This window comes from Pinus tabuliformis, chromosome 3_1 (assembly GCF_031772625.1).
Source record: "Pinus tabuliformis cultivar Carrire ecotype Pingquan chromosome 3_1, CPIR1, whole genome shotgun sequence".
Taxonomy (NCBI): Eukaryota; Viridiplantae; Streptophyta; class Pinopsida; order Pinales; family Pinaceae; genus Pinus; species Pinus tabuliformis.
In genome coordinates, this window is record NC_142301.1 from 139,747,520 (window position 1) to 139,763,444 (window position 15,925).

At 37.6% G+C, this 15,925-nt stretch overlaps 1 protein-coding gene across 1 annotated transcript; it reads right to left on the reverse strand.

Annotated features, from left to right (window-relative positions):
• Positions 1–2,295: 2,295 nt before the first annotated feature.
• Positions 2,296–2,944, reverse strand: LOC149186169 (histone H4-like). Its single transcript, XM_089412567.1, has one exon. It carries the CDS (start codon positions 2,874–2,876, stop codon positions 2,565–2,567), a length of 312 nt encoding a protein of 103 aa, XP_089268693.1. The 5' UTR covers positions 2,877–2,944; the 3' UTR covers positions 2,296–2,564.
• Between the last annotated feature and the right edge of the window lie 12,981 nt (positions 2,945–15,925).

Consider the following 15,925-nt stretch of genomic DNA (forward strand, 5'->3'; position numbering starts at 1 on the left):
ATGTAATGGAACCTAGTAAGTTTTGTTACTTTTGGTGTTAAGGAACTAGTAGTACAAGCAATCGAGCAAAAATCATGGCATTATGGGGGACACTACTACATGCAAAGTGATTGGGTATTGAGACCATAAAGATATTTAGGGACTCAAAATGTCATTGAATGGGTACAAGGATACACTCAATTCAATCCTAACAATCTTTTTGCATGGATATCCAAAATCTAGAGCAAATCCTTTCTCATATCACATATAGGCATGTGTACCAAGAACAAAATGGAGTTGCAAACATGTTATGAAAAAGGGGCATTGCAAAAGAAATAGGGTTGATTTACTTTCATGCTTTCCAACAAGGTGTAGTAATCAATGAATAAACTATTATGATCTTGTAACAAAAGTTTGCCAATAGATTTTCAAAATAAAATCGATGGGTACAAGGATACTCTCAATTCAATCCTAACAATCTTTCAACATAGATATCCAAGATCTGGAGCAAATCCTTCCTCAAATCACATATAGGCATGTGTACTAGGAACAAAATGGAGTTGCAAACATGTTATGAAAAAAGGGCATTGCAAAAGAAACAAGGTTGATTTACTTTCATGCTTTCCAACAAGGTGTAGTAATAAATGAACAAACTATTGTGATCATGTAGCAAAGCAATTCTATACAAATGGGGGGCAAAGACACATCAAAAATAAAAGTTTGTTAAATTTTCAAAATAGAATCATAGGGGATAATGGGGATTTCCTAAGTAAATAAAATTTTGCCCTAAATTTATATCATTGCAATGTGACAAGCAAGTGACAAGTTTTTTTGTGAAAGATGTCTATCAAAAACAAGAACTTGTAATCACTTTTTTTTTTAATGAAAGATAATGTCTTTTTGCCTTTATTAAGGAAGGAACCAACAAACAACACAAACATAAAAAATATAGAAAAATAAAATAAAGAACCAAAACAAAAACAAAAAATTGATCCAAAAATAAAAATAAAAATAAAAATAACAAAAAAAGAGCCTCGCTTGATACAAAAGGTACATTTTACCTCCCTAGCTTGATATGAAAGGTACATTTTACCTCCTTATCATGTCCTACAATGTGAATTCTTGTTTCTATTCTAGAACCAATAATGAGTCCAGCAATTAGACTCTGTACCTCCCTACCATGTCCTCCATTGTACAATTTTTTTTGTTTCTATTCTAGAACCAATAATGAGTCCAGCAATTAGACTCTGTACCTCCCTACCATGTCCTCCATTGTACAATTTTTTTTGTTTCTATTCTAGAACCAATAATGAGTCCAGCAATTAGACCCTAGTGGATATCATATTTTACATAAAAAAGGAAAAAGAACTTGAAAAGGAAAAAAACAAACAAACAAAACAAAACTGCACGTTACTGAAAAACTTTTTGAACAAGCTTTGTCAAATTAAAGTCTTCGACCTCTTAGTGTTTTGCAATATGGTGACTGTTGCAGACTGCCTCTGAAAGAATTTTATGATTCGAAGAATGGAGTAGAAACTCACTCCCTGTGGAAAGAGGGAGCTGATACAGGCATCCCAAATGACATTAAGTCCAAGTTCGCGTTACTTCTCCTGGAAAATCTCTCAACACCACTCTCAATGGTGGAAGTCAGCCACGGGAAGGATGGGTACACTTCCGGATCTGGAAAATCGTGCAACTTCAGATCCTCAAGTGACAAATCAATCTTCTGGGGTGACTGGTCGAAGATAGTGAAATTACCTACGAGATTTGATACTGAAAATCTTGTATCAAGTTCTGTTCTGTCAAGTATGAGTAGGATCTAAATGAAAGAAAGTTATTAATCATTCATTTGAGGAGCAGTGTAGGTTATGCAGCATTTAGAGACATGGATTTGATGCTCATGTTATTATGTTTTAATTTTGCTTCTAGATTCAACATTGGCATGGATATAAAACATTGAACAAAAAGTTCGAAAGGTTTTACAAGTAAAAACAAAGTCAAGCAGTAGAGAATTCGGGAATCTTGAATTGTCTTGATATAATTTTCAAAACTTGTCTCCATGATTGTAATTAAAATGAAATATATGTTAAAATTGTCAAATTGTAATCCAAACAACGAATTAACCGTATTAAAAGTTCCTATAAAATCTTGGCAAAAACAGTTTGAGATGAGGCAGTTTAGTTAATCTGTAGATAAGACCAAAATCAACACTGCGAGTTAATCTCTAACTAAATTATCCCTCAGTTCAGTCGGGATTTTCGTATAAATTCGACAATAGTCCCTCAATTGTGGTATTTTCAATTCAAAACAATTATTGAGTTTTGAATCGATCCAGATTATCATAATTACACAATCTAAACAACAGACTGACTAGTTTGAAGGATTTTTTTGTGCACCGAATTACGACGAAACTAGTAAAAATAGTGCAAAGACAGCTCCCCTAAGGACACACTGAATAAACTCCGACAAGCTTCAACTAAAGCAACAGATTCGACACTTCGCAGTACCTGCCAGGCTTAAGACTTCTCATAGATACAAAGGTGGTGTCTAGAGACACCATAAATGACAGCAAGCAGTGAAACTTCTCAGCCTCCAAAGCCATACAGAGTTCGGCCCTGCCGTTTTAAGGAGTAGACGACGTCCATGGCTGTCACAGTCTTTCTCCTGGCGTGCTCTGTGTATGTCACGGCATCCCTGATCACATTCTCCAAGAAGATCTTCAAGACGCCTCTGGTCTCTTCATAGATGAGGCCACTGATACGCTTGACGCCTCCTCTTCTTGCGAGACGCCTGATGGCAGGCTTGGTGATGCCCTGAATGTTATCTCTGAGAACTTTCCTGTGCCTCTTCGCACCTCCCTTCCCCAAACCCTTTCCTCCCTTTCCACGCCCCGACATTGTTGCCCGCTAACTGCCGCTGCCCTTAACCGAAAAGATAAAAAGTGAGGAATAGCAATGGATTGAATGAAAGCCACAGGAAAGAATATATATATATATCTACAGTGGGACTCCGCACACATCTCGCGGCCTCAATTCCAATGCCTCTCATCAACGGCTCGGAGATCTGGATCCGTTGGACCTTGATCTGTTCCTTGATAACCGTCGATAAGAGTTGATGAATGGTTGAAATCAAATCGAGGAGGATTGAGGAATTCGTCTTCTGCTTTCGACAAAGGTGCCAACAAACAATCACACGTTTACGTTTCCCTAATTAAAAATAATAATAATAATAAATTTACCCTAATTAAAAATAATAATAATAATAAATTTAAATATATATCTGGAAAATCTATTCCAAAAACTAATTTTTATATTGTTTGTATGTTTCTACCCTAAGAGTTACACGTGATGCCCCAAAACTTTAAACACAATGAGATTTGAACTAAATTCCATATAAATTCGGAGTTGTCTATAATGCGACTTTTTGAGATTCCGGTGACGGAATCTGGCGGAAGAAATTGAGATGAAATCATGATTTGTTGCAGTTAAAATGGTTTTTTAACTGCATATTCGGATTCAGCACCCTGAAAAACCCCTGGGACGGTTTCATTGTGCAGAAATTAGCTATCAAACTTGGATTCCAATAAATCACTGCCGGATTTTCACCGGAAAAAATGGCCGGAAAGGCTTTCAAAAAGTCGCGTTAAAGACTACGTCTATAAATTCATTCAAAATTCAATATGTTATTTTAAAAATTAATTTTAGATGGACCAAAAAGTTCTTTAACCTTTTAAATTAAATTAAATTAAATTAATACTAAATAACAAATTTATATAGAATATTCCCTTCAAAAACATTGACGCATACAAGTTATTTATAAATTTCATTGCTTAACATGATATATTTGATTTTCATTATTATTTATCGCAATAAATTTCAGGTGTTGGACCAATTAAAATGCCTTTAGGTGCCTTATTACCTTTGGGTATTTCGGCTTTTTCTAGCCAATTTGTTACTTAATTTTTATAATTTTATGGTTTATTCCTTAAACCATTTTGTGATTTTATTTTTTTTTAATCTAAAATAATTAAGTGCAAAGTATATTAGTAAAAATGGGTCATTTTCCTAAGGCAAAATTTATATCAAAATCTAAACTAGTAATATAGACCAAAGATCTTGGAAATTAGATTATAACAATTTTTTTTAAGAAATAAATGATTAAATATAAAGGAAAAACAAATATTTATTTTGGCAAAGGGGTTGGATCTAATTGTGGAAAGAGAGAAGTTTTTCACCATTGTGCTTTCTATTATTGGACAAGATTTAATTCTCATGATGACTTAACCTAGAGCCATAAGATCATCTTGAGGTAGTGGTCAAATGTGTGGTTATACATAAATAGATTATATTAAAATGATCTCATGACCCGTGCACAAGTAAGTGGATCAAAATCCAACCACTTGTCCTTCAACTTTGAGAAAGGGGTGGAAGGTGTTGGGGGGAGATGGTTATCTATCACCCCAAGGGGGACAAAAATGTACACCTTTGCTTGGAATCTAGGAATCACCACTAATAACATAGTAGAAGCATATGTTTTATTGCAAGGGCTAAAAATTGTGAAAGAATCTATAAAGTTTCAAATTTGATAGTGATTAGGATTTCTATTTGATTATAACTTTTCTCTAGAACCTTGCTTCCCATGAATAGCCATTGAAATCCATCCTAGAACAAATATGATGAGAGAAAGACTCCTTGTCCCCAATCCCTTGCTTCTAAGTTCTCAAGCATCAAAGCCAAGAGGGAATTAGGCTATCAAATTTGGCAATAATAAAGAAAATGGAGAAAAATATAATTAACACCAAGGAGTATGAGCAACCCATCCCTTAAGCCCCTTGATTTCAAATCACCACACCGATGCAAGTCACATCATGGATCAACAAGTGTACAAGTATTCGACCCCCAATGGGAAATGGTCAATAAGACCCTCCACCTCTCTCACACACTCACCATATCTACCACCCCAACTCATGATTAGTTTGTCACATGTCGACGAGGTGAATTTGGGAGATATCTGATGTAAATCAATGCAACATGAAATCCACCTCAATCTCTAAGTTTAATCATTCACTCTCCTTTTCTCCGAAGAAAAATAATGTAATTTTATTCATAAATATGATGAGATTGCATTTTGCATATACACTAAAAAGTGTATTCCATACAAAATCTTCAACATGCAAACTCAACAAGTTACATATGACCATAAAAGGTTTAAAACATCAAAAAGATCATCAAAGTACATCTCCTTAAAGCAATGGAGTGAGTAGTAAAAACAATAGCATCAACCAAAAAGGCTCAAAAGAGAAAATCACAGATCATTGCCATCCCAATATATATAAAGACTCGGACCAGGAACCAAAAAAATCCATATATACAACAATGATCTATCTTAAAGGATAAACAATAGAAAAAATTGAATAGAACAACAACAACAACATATAATCGGTAGCCATATCTGGCATCTGCAAAATAAATGATTAGGTGTCGGTAACAAAATGATGAGACTCCTCAAAAAAACCATGATCTTAATCCATTATAACCCAATGATCTTTCTCCAGATGAAGGCTATCCTTTGACAGTTTGTTCGCATCCTAGTTCCTTTCCTTGAAAATATGTGAACATGTGAAAGATGTAAAATATCTAATAATATAAGAGACCTCCTCAATATTAGGCAAAATAGAGATGTGCTTGCAAGCAAATAAATCATTAATCCAATTCACAACTAGCTTTGAATCCCCAAAAATTTGAATCCTCGAACATCCCTTGTCTTTTGCAAACAATAATACGTATTTGCAAGCCAATAGTTATGCTATGTTATTGGTTACTGGGCCACGACCGATATTTACTTTGAAAAATGATTTGGGTTGAGATATAAAACAAATCTTCCATTGCATTTTTGCCCATTTTCAATAGCATTACCATCAAAATATCCCCAAGGAATAGATGAGTCAATGCTTTTTGCAATAATCACTCTAGGAACAATTGATTTTTTGAGTTGAGGAAAATGGCTAAGAATAACCAAAACCTCAACAACAATTATGAAAGGATTTGACATTGCATATTGAGAGACAACTCAATTCCGAGCACAACAAATCCCCCAACATATAATGAGAGGAAGAGCTTTTATATGATAATGATCTGAAAATGGGGCACTAAAGGCTTCTTGTGAGATTACAAGAACCTCTCCCACTTCCAAAGCTTAATTATTCCCAAGACAACTATGATTAACCAATGCAGAACTAATAATGTGCTTGACAATAAGGTGTATGCTTATGTTTATTTTAACTGATTATATGCTTTAAAATCTATTGTTTGTGCTGATATGTAAATACATGTAACAGTGCAACAGTGCAGCAAATAACAAACACATGGACAACAATATTAATTTGGAGTTCACCCAAAACTCTTTGGGATACATCTCCTTGAGCTCTAGTCAACTCGACTAGGCTCTCTAGGATTATGGCATCAGTTCGTTTACAAGCTCCACACTCAACTCCAGTGGTTTACACAGAACACAATGGGCTTAGAACACCATCTTATCCCTGGCTCTGAAGCTCTTAGTCTTTCTGGCTCTAGCTTTGTCTCGTGGCTCTACCTTCTGCTTTTTCTCTGTCTTAGCAATTCTCCCCTCTGTCTCTGACATTGAGTGGCTTTTAAGCTTATCAGCGCTTGTTTGTTTGTTTCCCCTTTCAGGCTCTCTGGCTCCCGGCCTCTGTCCGTTCAAATCCCCTCTGAGTGTTAAACAATCATTGTGGAACCCTTCAGGTATGGTGGCCACTTGTTTTTAAACGGAAAGGACCATTAGCGCGTTTGAAATCCCCAAAAAGTCGTTTCTCCGTTTACACAAAGAAATACATAGAAACGCTGAAAAATCCGCCAAAATACTTTCTATTGGACTTCAAATATTATTGAATCCACCCTACAATTCCATCAGGTCCGCTTTTATATCGCTATCGCAAGTCGCAAGCTCCTTTGTATTTGGGTTTATAACGGAAAAACCCCAAATACACAGAAAAACCCGACAAATGGTTTTATATCGAACTTCAAATAATATTAAATCCACCTCATAATCTTATCGGGTCCGCCTTTGGTCGCTATTACAAGTCCATCGTTGATCCACGTGATCTCCGATCAAACGATTAATATCCATTTCGGGCGGCTTATGTGTACGGGGATTACCGGCCCGAAAAGGCAGTTTTCTCTCTCCAGCGCCAAGCCACATGTTGGCCAGTGTATGGGATCGGGCGGAGCTTGTCCAATACCGCTTATCACCTAAGGCCCGCCCGAAATCCCACTCATTACAGAACTCAAATAATATAAGGTTGCGTCTATAAATCTTTCGGGTCCGACGTTTATCTCTTCGGGGCATTTTCCTTTGTATTTCGGTTTTGATACGGAAATGTGTTAATACACAGAAAAGCCTGACAAATCCCTTTTTTATCGGAACTCAAAATTTATAGAGCCACGTTTATAAAATCCGTCGGGTCCGACTATCGCATATTATATCGACCCTGCTCCTTTGTATTACCGCGATGCGATATATCGCAATCACATATCGCATGGTCTTTGAGCCTTTGTATTGGTTGCGATCCCAATCGCCGATCGTCGATCACATCGGCATTTCGCAGTCGCATTGCCCAATGGCCTGGGGTTCTTCCCTTATCTCGTGGCATTGCCGACGCCGATCCTTCGGTATCGGCAATCGCATCATCGCCCTGCTTGGGGTCCAACATCGGGCAAAGACCTACCTCCGACCCGATATGTCGAAGATCGGTGATCGAGGGTCTCTTCCGCCTCCGCTTTAAGTCCTCCTCTTGGACCCTCTCCAATGCGATTTCCCTTTATAAGGTTTTTTTTCCATTTTTAGAAGATTTTGCCTCTTTTTCAAATTAAAAAGGGCAACTTCTTTCTGTGATAACTTCTGCATCCGAGGTCCATTTTAACCCATTCAAGTTGCAGTAGATTCAGAATGAAAAAATCTACGCAATGGGACTATTTCCAAGAGCATCCTTGGAATTTTATTTTCCTCTGCGAGGATCACTTAGACGTAGAAGTCTATCCAAAATCCATTTTGGATCACGCCTTCCCACTAAAGAACTTTTGGTCTCCAAAAGACTGATATACTGATCTGAATAGTAAATGAGAGTAACAACACCCTCTTCTTTCAGCCTCCACACACTTGCCTTGCAATAGTGCCTTTGAACCAAAGCCTTTGACCACTTTCCTTCCTGGATGTGTTGGTCCTCCTTGGAAGAACTGCCTTCCTCCTTGCCTTCTTGCAGAACTCCTGTTGAGATGGTCACAAAAGGTAGTTTGAATTTTTCTGCCTTAATCATTGATCCAAGGTGGCCCAAACCAATGTGAAGTTACATATGCTTCACAAAAACTTTCATTTGTACCTGTTTGACATGCTGTCAACAACAGAAATACAGACAACAACTGGATGGCCTAAACTCCTGCTTCAACAAAAGAAACAGATTTCACATCTTGTGAACACCTCCATGTCTTTACATTTGCATACAAATGATGGACTAGATAACAAGCCCACAAAACATGCCCTTAAAACAAATGACCCTTCGAGTCAAGCATGTAGAAAAATACCATTAGGACTCTTTTCAAAAGATGACACACTTCATCATTATCTCCATCTTGGAGACCGAATCAACTTTTCCCAAGTATTGCATCACATGCATGTCAAAGCAACCAACCCTGCAAGTTAATTATACATACATGTTCAAATATAAGGAAATCATCAACATCCCTGTGTTCATGCACAACATGCCTATGCATGCATTTCATCCTTCAACTTTCACTTAAGCACACTGTACTTTTGAAGCTGAAATGAACATAATGCTGCAGCAACAAAGTGAGTCTCCTACTCAACTTTTCCACTCACCTTCTTGGTAGAAACTTGCAACTTGCATCTCATCAACAAAGAAATGCAAATAGATGCATCAATAGACATGCAATCTTAATTGGATAAGAACTCTAACCATTTCTTACCAATCCATTTCAAAGGTCCTTCCTTTGTCTGCACATCAGCATCAACATGTGAATCATCCTGAGACACATCATTCATGGAATCTTCCTTTCCATTCCTACCATTCTCTCTTTCCACCTTCTTCAACTTTTGTGGAAGCATTGTTGGATTCAGAGTCCAACATTTTGCAGTAACATGTCCTTGCTTATGGCAGTAAGTGCAACACATGTGCATCCTCTTGACAACATGATTTGCCTTGTTCAATGGACCTTTGGCTTCTTGCTTCTTTTCCTTCAAAAGTTTCATGTATGTGGCCATTCTCTTCCAACATCTAGAAACATGATGGTTATCCAAACCACAAAAGGAACATGCAATTATTTTCCCATATCTATGTGGAAATTTATCATGCTTTGCAAAATCAAAAGGAATATGGTTAGAACCAGATTTATACCTTTCTATTTCACTTCTATTGCTTTCATGAGGAGGTGAATTGAATGAAGAAGTAGCTCCCTTTTGAACACCATCAATCTCTTCAAGGCTTCAGAGTTTCCACAACTCTCTGGTTCAAGTGTGTGCTTCTAAACACCTGCATCCTGCAAATGATGTTTCAAGCTATTGCATTCCTCCTGAATACAATCTTCACACTCTTGAGGTAGAAGACCTGCAATGCAACTCCTTCTTGGAGTTGTTTCAATGGCCTTCATCGCAGCTTTGGAACTTTCTCCATAAGGTTGTCCATAGCCAAGACCCAAATACTTGGGCCTTTCCTCAACTATTATTGGCTCAACAATGCCTTGTGCATGTTTATCCAAGCCTTTTCCTTCATAACCCATCTTGGAAATTATCTTGGAACCTATGCCTCTAGTATGTTTTTCAAAAGAACCAATATAAGCATTCTTAGAAGAATTCGAAGACAAACTATAATGGTTTACCTCTTCTTCAACTGATACTTGACCAAGGCTTCTTTGGCAACAAAGAGTTGTGACTCCAACTCATGCATCCTTTTCAAGTTCATATTTGCAATATGAAGTTGCCTCTCCATTTCCTGCAATTTGTCGGAAAGCAACTGCTTCTCTTCCTTCATGGAATTCAACAGCTCTCTAAGTATGCTTCTCTTCCTTCCATCCTCATACATTTCTCTCACCTTATCCATCATGATGAACAAGTCTTGCTTCATATCTCCATCAAAGAATCTTGTGGTGAAGGAGGAATTTGAAGACTCACTTATAGAAGTTGTCATTATCAAAATGCACAAAAAAAAATTCAAACAAGATTAATAAAGAGCTTATTCAAGCAACCTTTTGCAACAAACTTCTTGTGCTTCAAGGATTTCCTTGAGATCCTTTGGGATAGAAGAATGCCTTCAGCCCTTCTTCCTTCTTGTCCTTCATGGACTGAGCTATCAATAGCTTTCCCTTCACCTCTGCAAACTCAAACAATAGTTAGTCTGCAAACAAGCATACAATCAATCCTTGACTGCCCAAACACCTTTCAGACAAGCAACCTTTGCTCTGTCAATCAAGCATTCTGAGCTGATACCACTTGCTCTGGTATAACCAGCTTTGATATCACCTTCTTTGAAGGTGGGGTTAACCAAACTTAAGCTCTGATACCACCTGATCTGAAAATGGGGCACTAAAGGCTTCTTGTGAGATTACAAGAACCTCTCCCACTTCCAAAGCTTAATTATTCCCAAGACAACTATGATTAACCAATGCAGAACTAATAATGTGCTTGACAATAAGGTGTATGCTTATGTTTATTTTAACTGATTATATGCTTTAAAATATGTTGTTTGTGTTGATATGGAAATACATGTAACAGTGCAACAGTGCAGTGAATAATAAACACATGGACAACAATATTAATTTGGAGTTCACCCAAAACTCTTTGGGCTACATCTCCTTGAGCTCTAGTCAACTCAACTAGGCTCTCTAGAATTATGGCATCATTATTTTACAAGCTCCACACTCAACTCCACTGGTTTACACAGAACACAATGGGCTTAGAACACCATCTTATCCCTGGCTCTGAAGCTCTCAGGCTTTCTAGCTTTGGCTCTGTCTCGTGGCTCTGCCTTCTGCTTTTTCTCTGTCTTAGCAACTCTCCCCTTTGTCTCTGACATTGAGTGGCTTTTAAGCTTATCGGCGCTTGTCTGTTTGTTTCCCCTTTCGGGCTCTCTGGCTCCTAGCCTCTGTCCGTTCAAATCCCCTTTGAGCGTTAAACAATCATTGTGGAACGCCTTTAGGTATGGTGGCCACTTGTTTTTAAATGGAAAGGACCATTGGCACATTTGAAATCCCCAAAAAGTCGTTTCTCTGTTTACATAGAGAAATACATAGAAACGCTGAAAAATCTGCCAAAATGCTTTCTATCAGACTTCAAATATTATTGAATCCACCCTAAAATTCTATCGGGTCCACTTTTATATCGCTATCGCAAGTCGCAGGCCGCGGGTTCCTTTGTATTTGGGTTTATAACGGAAAAACCCCAAATACACAGAAAAACCCAACAAATGGCTTTATATTGGACCTCAAATAATATTAAATCCGCCTCATAATCCTATCAGGTCCGCCTTTGGTCGCTATTACAAGTCCACCGTTGATCCGCGTGATCTCTGATCCAACGGTTAATATCCATTTTCGGGCGCTTGTGTGTACGGGGATTACCCACCTCGAAAAAGCAGTTTTCTCTCTCCAGCGCCAAGCCATGTGTTGGCCAGTGTATGGGATCGGGCGGAGCCCGTCCAATACGGCTTACCGCCTGAGGCTCGCCCGAAATCCCGCTCATTGCGGAACTCAAATAATATAAGGCTGCGTCTATAAATCTTTCAGACCTCGCATTTATCTCTTCAGGGCATTTTCCTTTGTATTTCGGTTTTTATACGGAAATGCGTTAATACACAGAAAAGAATGACAAATCCCTTTTTTTATCGAAACTCAAAATTTATAGAGCCACGTTTATAAAATCTGTCGGGTCCGGCTATCGCATATTATATCGGCCCCGCTCCTTTGTATCACCGCAATGTGATATTGCGATGCGATATATCGCAATCGCATATCGCATGGTCTTCGGGCCTTTGTATTGGTTGCGATCCCGATCGTCAATCGCCGATCGCATCGGCATTTCACAGTCGCATTGCCCAATGGCCCGGGGTTCTTCCCTTATCTCGTGGCATCGCCGACGCCGATCTGCCGATATCGACAATCGCATCATCGCCCTGCCTGGGGTCCCGACGTCGGGCAAAGGCCTACCTCTGACCCAATATGTCGGAGATCGGTGATCAGGGGTCTCTTCCGCCTCCGCTTTAAGTCCTCCTCTTGGACCCTCTCCGATGTGATTTCCCTTTATAAGGTTTTTTTGCCATTTTTAGAAGATTTTGCCTCTTTTTCAAAGGACAAAGGGCAACTTCTTTCTGTGATAACTTCTGCATCCAAGGTCCGTTTTAGCCCATTCAAGTTGCAGTAGATTCAGAATGAAAAGATCTACGCAATGGGACTATTTCTAGGAGCATCCTTGGACTTTCATTTTCCTCTGTGAGGAGCACTTAGACTTAGAAGTCTATCCAAAATCCATTTTGGATCAGATAATCTGAAAAATTTACATGCCAATAATGTCAAGCCTCCTCCAGTCCAACACATGTCCAAGGAATAGAATGAATAAGAGCAGTCTGACAATGTAGCCAAGCACTTTGAAAAAAGGAAAACCATAAAAACATGATGGATAGATTCACCATCCTTCTAACAAAGGGAACACCAACTTGGACCATACATATATCTTTTCTGCAAAAGATCCCATGTAAGCACCTTTTTCATCATTAAGTACCACATAAACCATATAGATTTTGGAGGCATTTAGTCTTCCAAACTACATTCCACCACCATTTAACTTCTGAATTTAGGCAATCAGCAATAAGAAACAAATAGCCCAATTTAGGAAAATAAATGCTAGAAGGGGAAAAACTCCATATAAGTTCAATTGGTTTGTTATTTAGTTAGACATGAGCATACACCAAAGCTTGGATATAATTTTGCCAATGAGATTTGAGTTCCACAACAAGATTGAGATCCCCTGTAGATAACCAACCTTGATGCCAAAGGGAGGATCGACCTGGATTTGCAATCTAAGATAATTTAAAGAAACCTCTATCTCTGAGCTAATCAATTAAGGGAGAGGACAACAAATGACGAGATCCACTATCAGGGCATGGACCCATGCCCAAACAAAATTTGTCACCATTACCCACATGCCAAGAAAGACTAGAATTTCTGCTAGTCTCGAATTTGTCTCCTACTCTCGAATTTCTCTACTTTTGAGTTGTTCTATGTGGTCTCTCCTCTTGTGAGGGACCTACATTTCTCATGTCAATGTTCCCATGACCACTTTATTTTGTGACAAGCTTCCCTAGTCTCTCTTAATAAGACATTCCCCTTGCCTTCACTCCAATATCATTGTCGATGGAATATTAGAGGCTCTTTGGTTTCTTATTGCTTTTTGGAAGCTTGAATCTATTAGGAATGAATTCCTCATGTAATAAGAAAGATCCAATACTATTTTTGGGGTTGTGGTTTCTTTGGCTTTCATTTCCATTTCAAAGAAGACCATGATTTAATATTTTTAAGTGGCCCTTGGTTTGTAGGCTCTATTGTATCCTTCTTGGCTTCTATTATTTTTATGTGCCATTTAGATGCAGGTTAACCATTGATATAATTTCGAACACCAATGGAAAGGTTTGGACTATCCACCTTTTCCAAAACTATTTTTCATGCCAATCCGATGACCATTATTTCATTCTTGCTAACAGCTAACATTCATTTTCCAATTGTTCCACGACATCAAAGTGAGACGAGTTTTAAGCACACATGGGTTTCCTATTAATAGTTACTTGGGTGAAGTTGTCACCAGTTCCATTTTGGTATTTCCATTTGTTCTTGAAGAATATGAGTAAGAAAGGATCGTCAAAGATCATCTAACATCCATACTGGAAAACATAGAAATAATACAAGCCAAAAAGCTTATCTTATAAAGAAATCTAAACCTATAAGACTCCATGCCTATCGTCACTACCAAACCACTAGTGCACTACCAGTACAAAATGTAAAGACAAACATACACCAAAACATCAAATAGAAGTTGCCCAATTTATATTTTTTACAAACCACACCGAAGAAAAATAGAACTTTTGTTTTGCACTCAAAATGCTTTTGCTCATGGAACAACATATCTCACTCAATGTTTTTTTTGCCACGTTGCATCTTATCATGCTATATGCAATTTTTCATGACATGTTTGTCTCACTCAAATATTTTTATTTATTTTTCCAAACATATATCACATAAAAGTTTCTTTTTCCTGTGATACACCTCACTTCTTCGAGGTTTCTTTCAAAGTGACAAACATTTTTATCGCATTGCGTCAAAGTTTCTTTAAGTGCAATACTAAAGAGAAAAACATTTTTAAAAGTACACATCAAACAAAGGTGCATTAACATTTCGCAATCTCATACAATCCAAACAGGGTTTTTTGGGTTCAAATCATTACAAGGTAATAAGGCGAGCACATAGTCACTTTTACTTAACAATAGTTAATATTTTCCACACTCAAACATGCGTAATCATATTCAAACATTATCGACCATAACCAATTATAATCAACCGTAATCGACCAAAGATATGTATAATCTACAATCAAGCATAGTTAACCATTAAGAATTATAATTCACCAAAACCAACTATTGACAATAGTTAACCATAGTCAACAATCATCAACCCTATCAACATGCTCTACTATTATTAATCATACTCAACCATTGTCAACAATTGTTCACCAAAGTTAACCGAAGTCAACCTACAATCAACCATAGATAAATATTATAATCTCTACTCAGCCAAATTCAACCATCTACTCAACCATAGTCACTTTTAGTTAATAATAATTAATCATTCACACACTCAAATATGTTTTACCGTAGTTAAAAAATATAAACCATAATCAATTACAATGAATTGTAATCAACCAAAGATAACCATACTCAATTTGTAATCAACAATACTTAACCCTTAAGAATTGTAATTGAACAAAATTAACTATTATTAATAATAGTTGACCATTATCAACCTTGTCAATGTGTTCTAATATACTCAACTATCGTCAACCTTTTCAACATGTTTTAATATAATTAACCCTGTCAACATGTTCTAGTATAGCCAAGCATCATCAAGCATAGTTAACCATTATACATTAACTATATTTAATAAGTTTTGTAAAGTTTGATACTTATAAGATTTAAGAATTATGTAGAGATTAATTGCTTTGCAAATAGTTTTCTGGTTATTTTAAATTTCACCATTTTAATAATGGCAGAAGTTTGTTTTTTTTTAAGAGAAGAAGTTGAAATAATGGAGCAACGGATTGATGAACCAGGGTATGAGTTTCAGGGTTTCGAAGTTCATCCATGGTGTCACTAGTTTGTCTTAACCGGCCACCAATGTTTATTATCATTCTATTCGACACCTATTCGCTGAGGGTTTCATTTTGGCGGCCATATCTTCCCTATCGGCGACACATTTTCCTCTTCGAGTGGCATTTCTCCATCGTTTAGCTATCAGTTTCTAGCTTGAGTGACCCCACATCATAGTGTTGTCTGATTGTCTCATTTGGTTGTTTTGGTGGGTTCTTGTTTATTATTCATGGAGGGTTTCGAGAAGCAATTGTTAGACTACTCTGAGGACCCATACACCCTAAAGGGTGTTTTTCTTGCATCTCCTCAGTCTCTGGGCGTCATGTATTTTTGTCTGGTTCCTGCACTATCATCAGAGGTTGTTTTCTCGGGGGTTTATAACTCGTCGCAGTCTACTCTCATGGAATGGTCAGAGTCGTTACAATATGGGCATCCTCCCTATGTATCACCCTCTTTTCCAGGTCACATGACCTCACCCATAGGGAACCTTGCGATACCAACCTATACCCA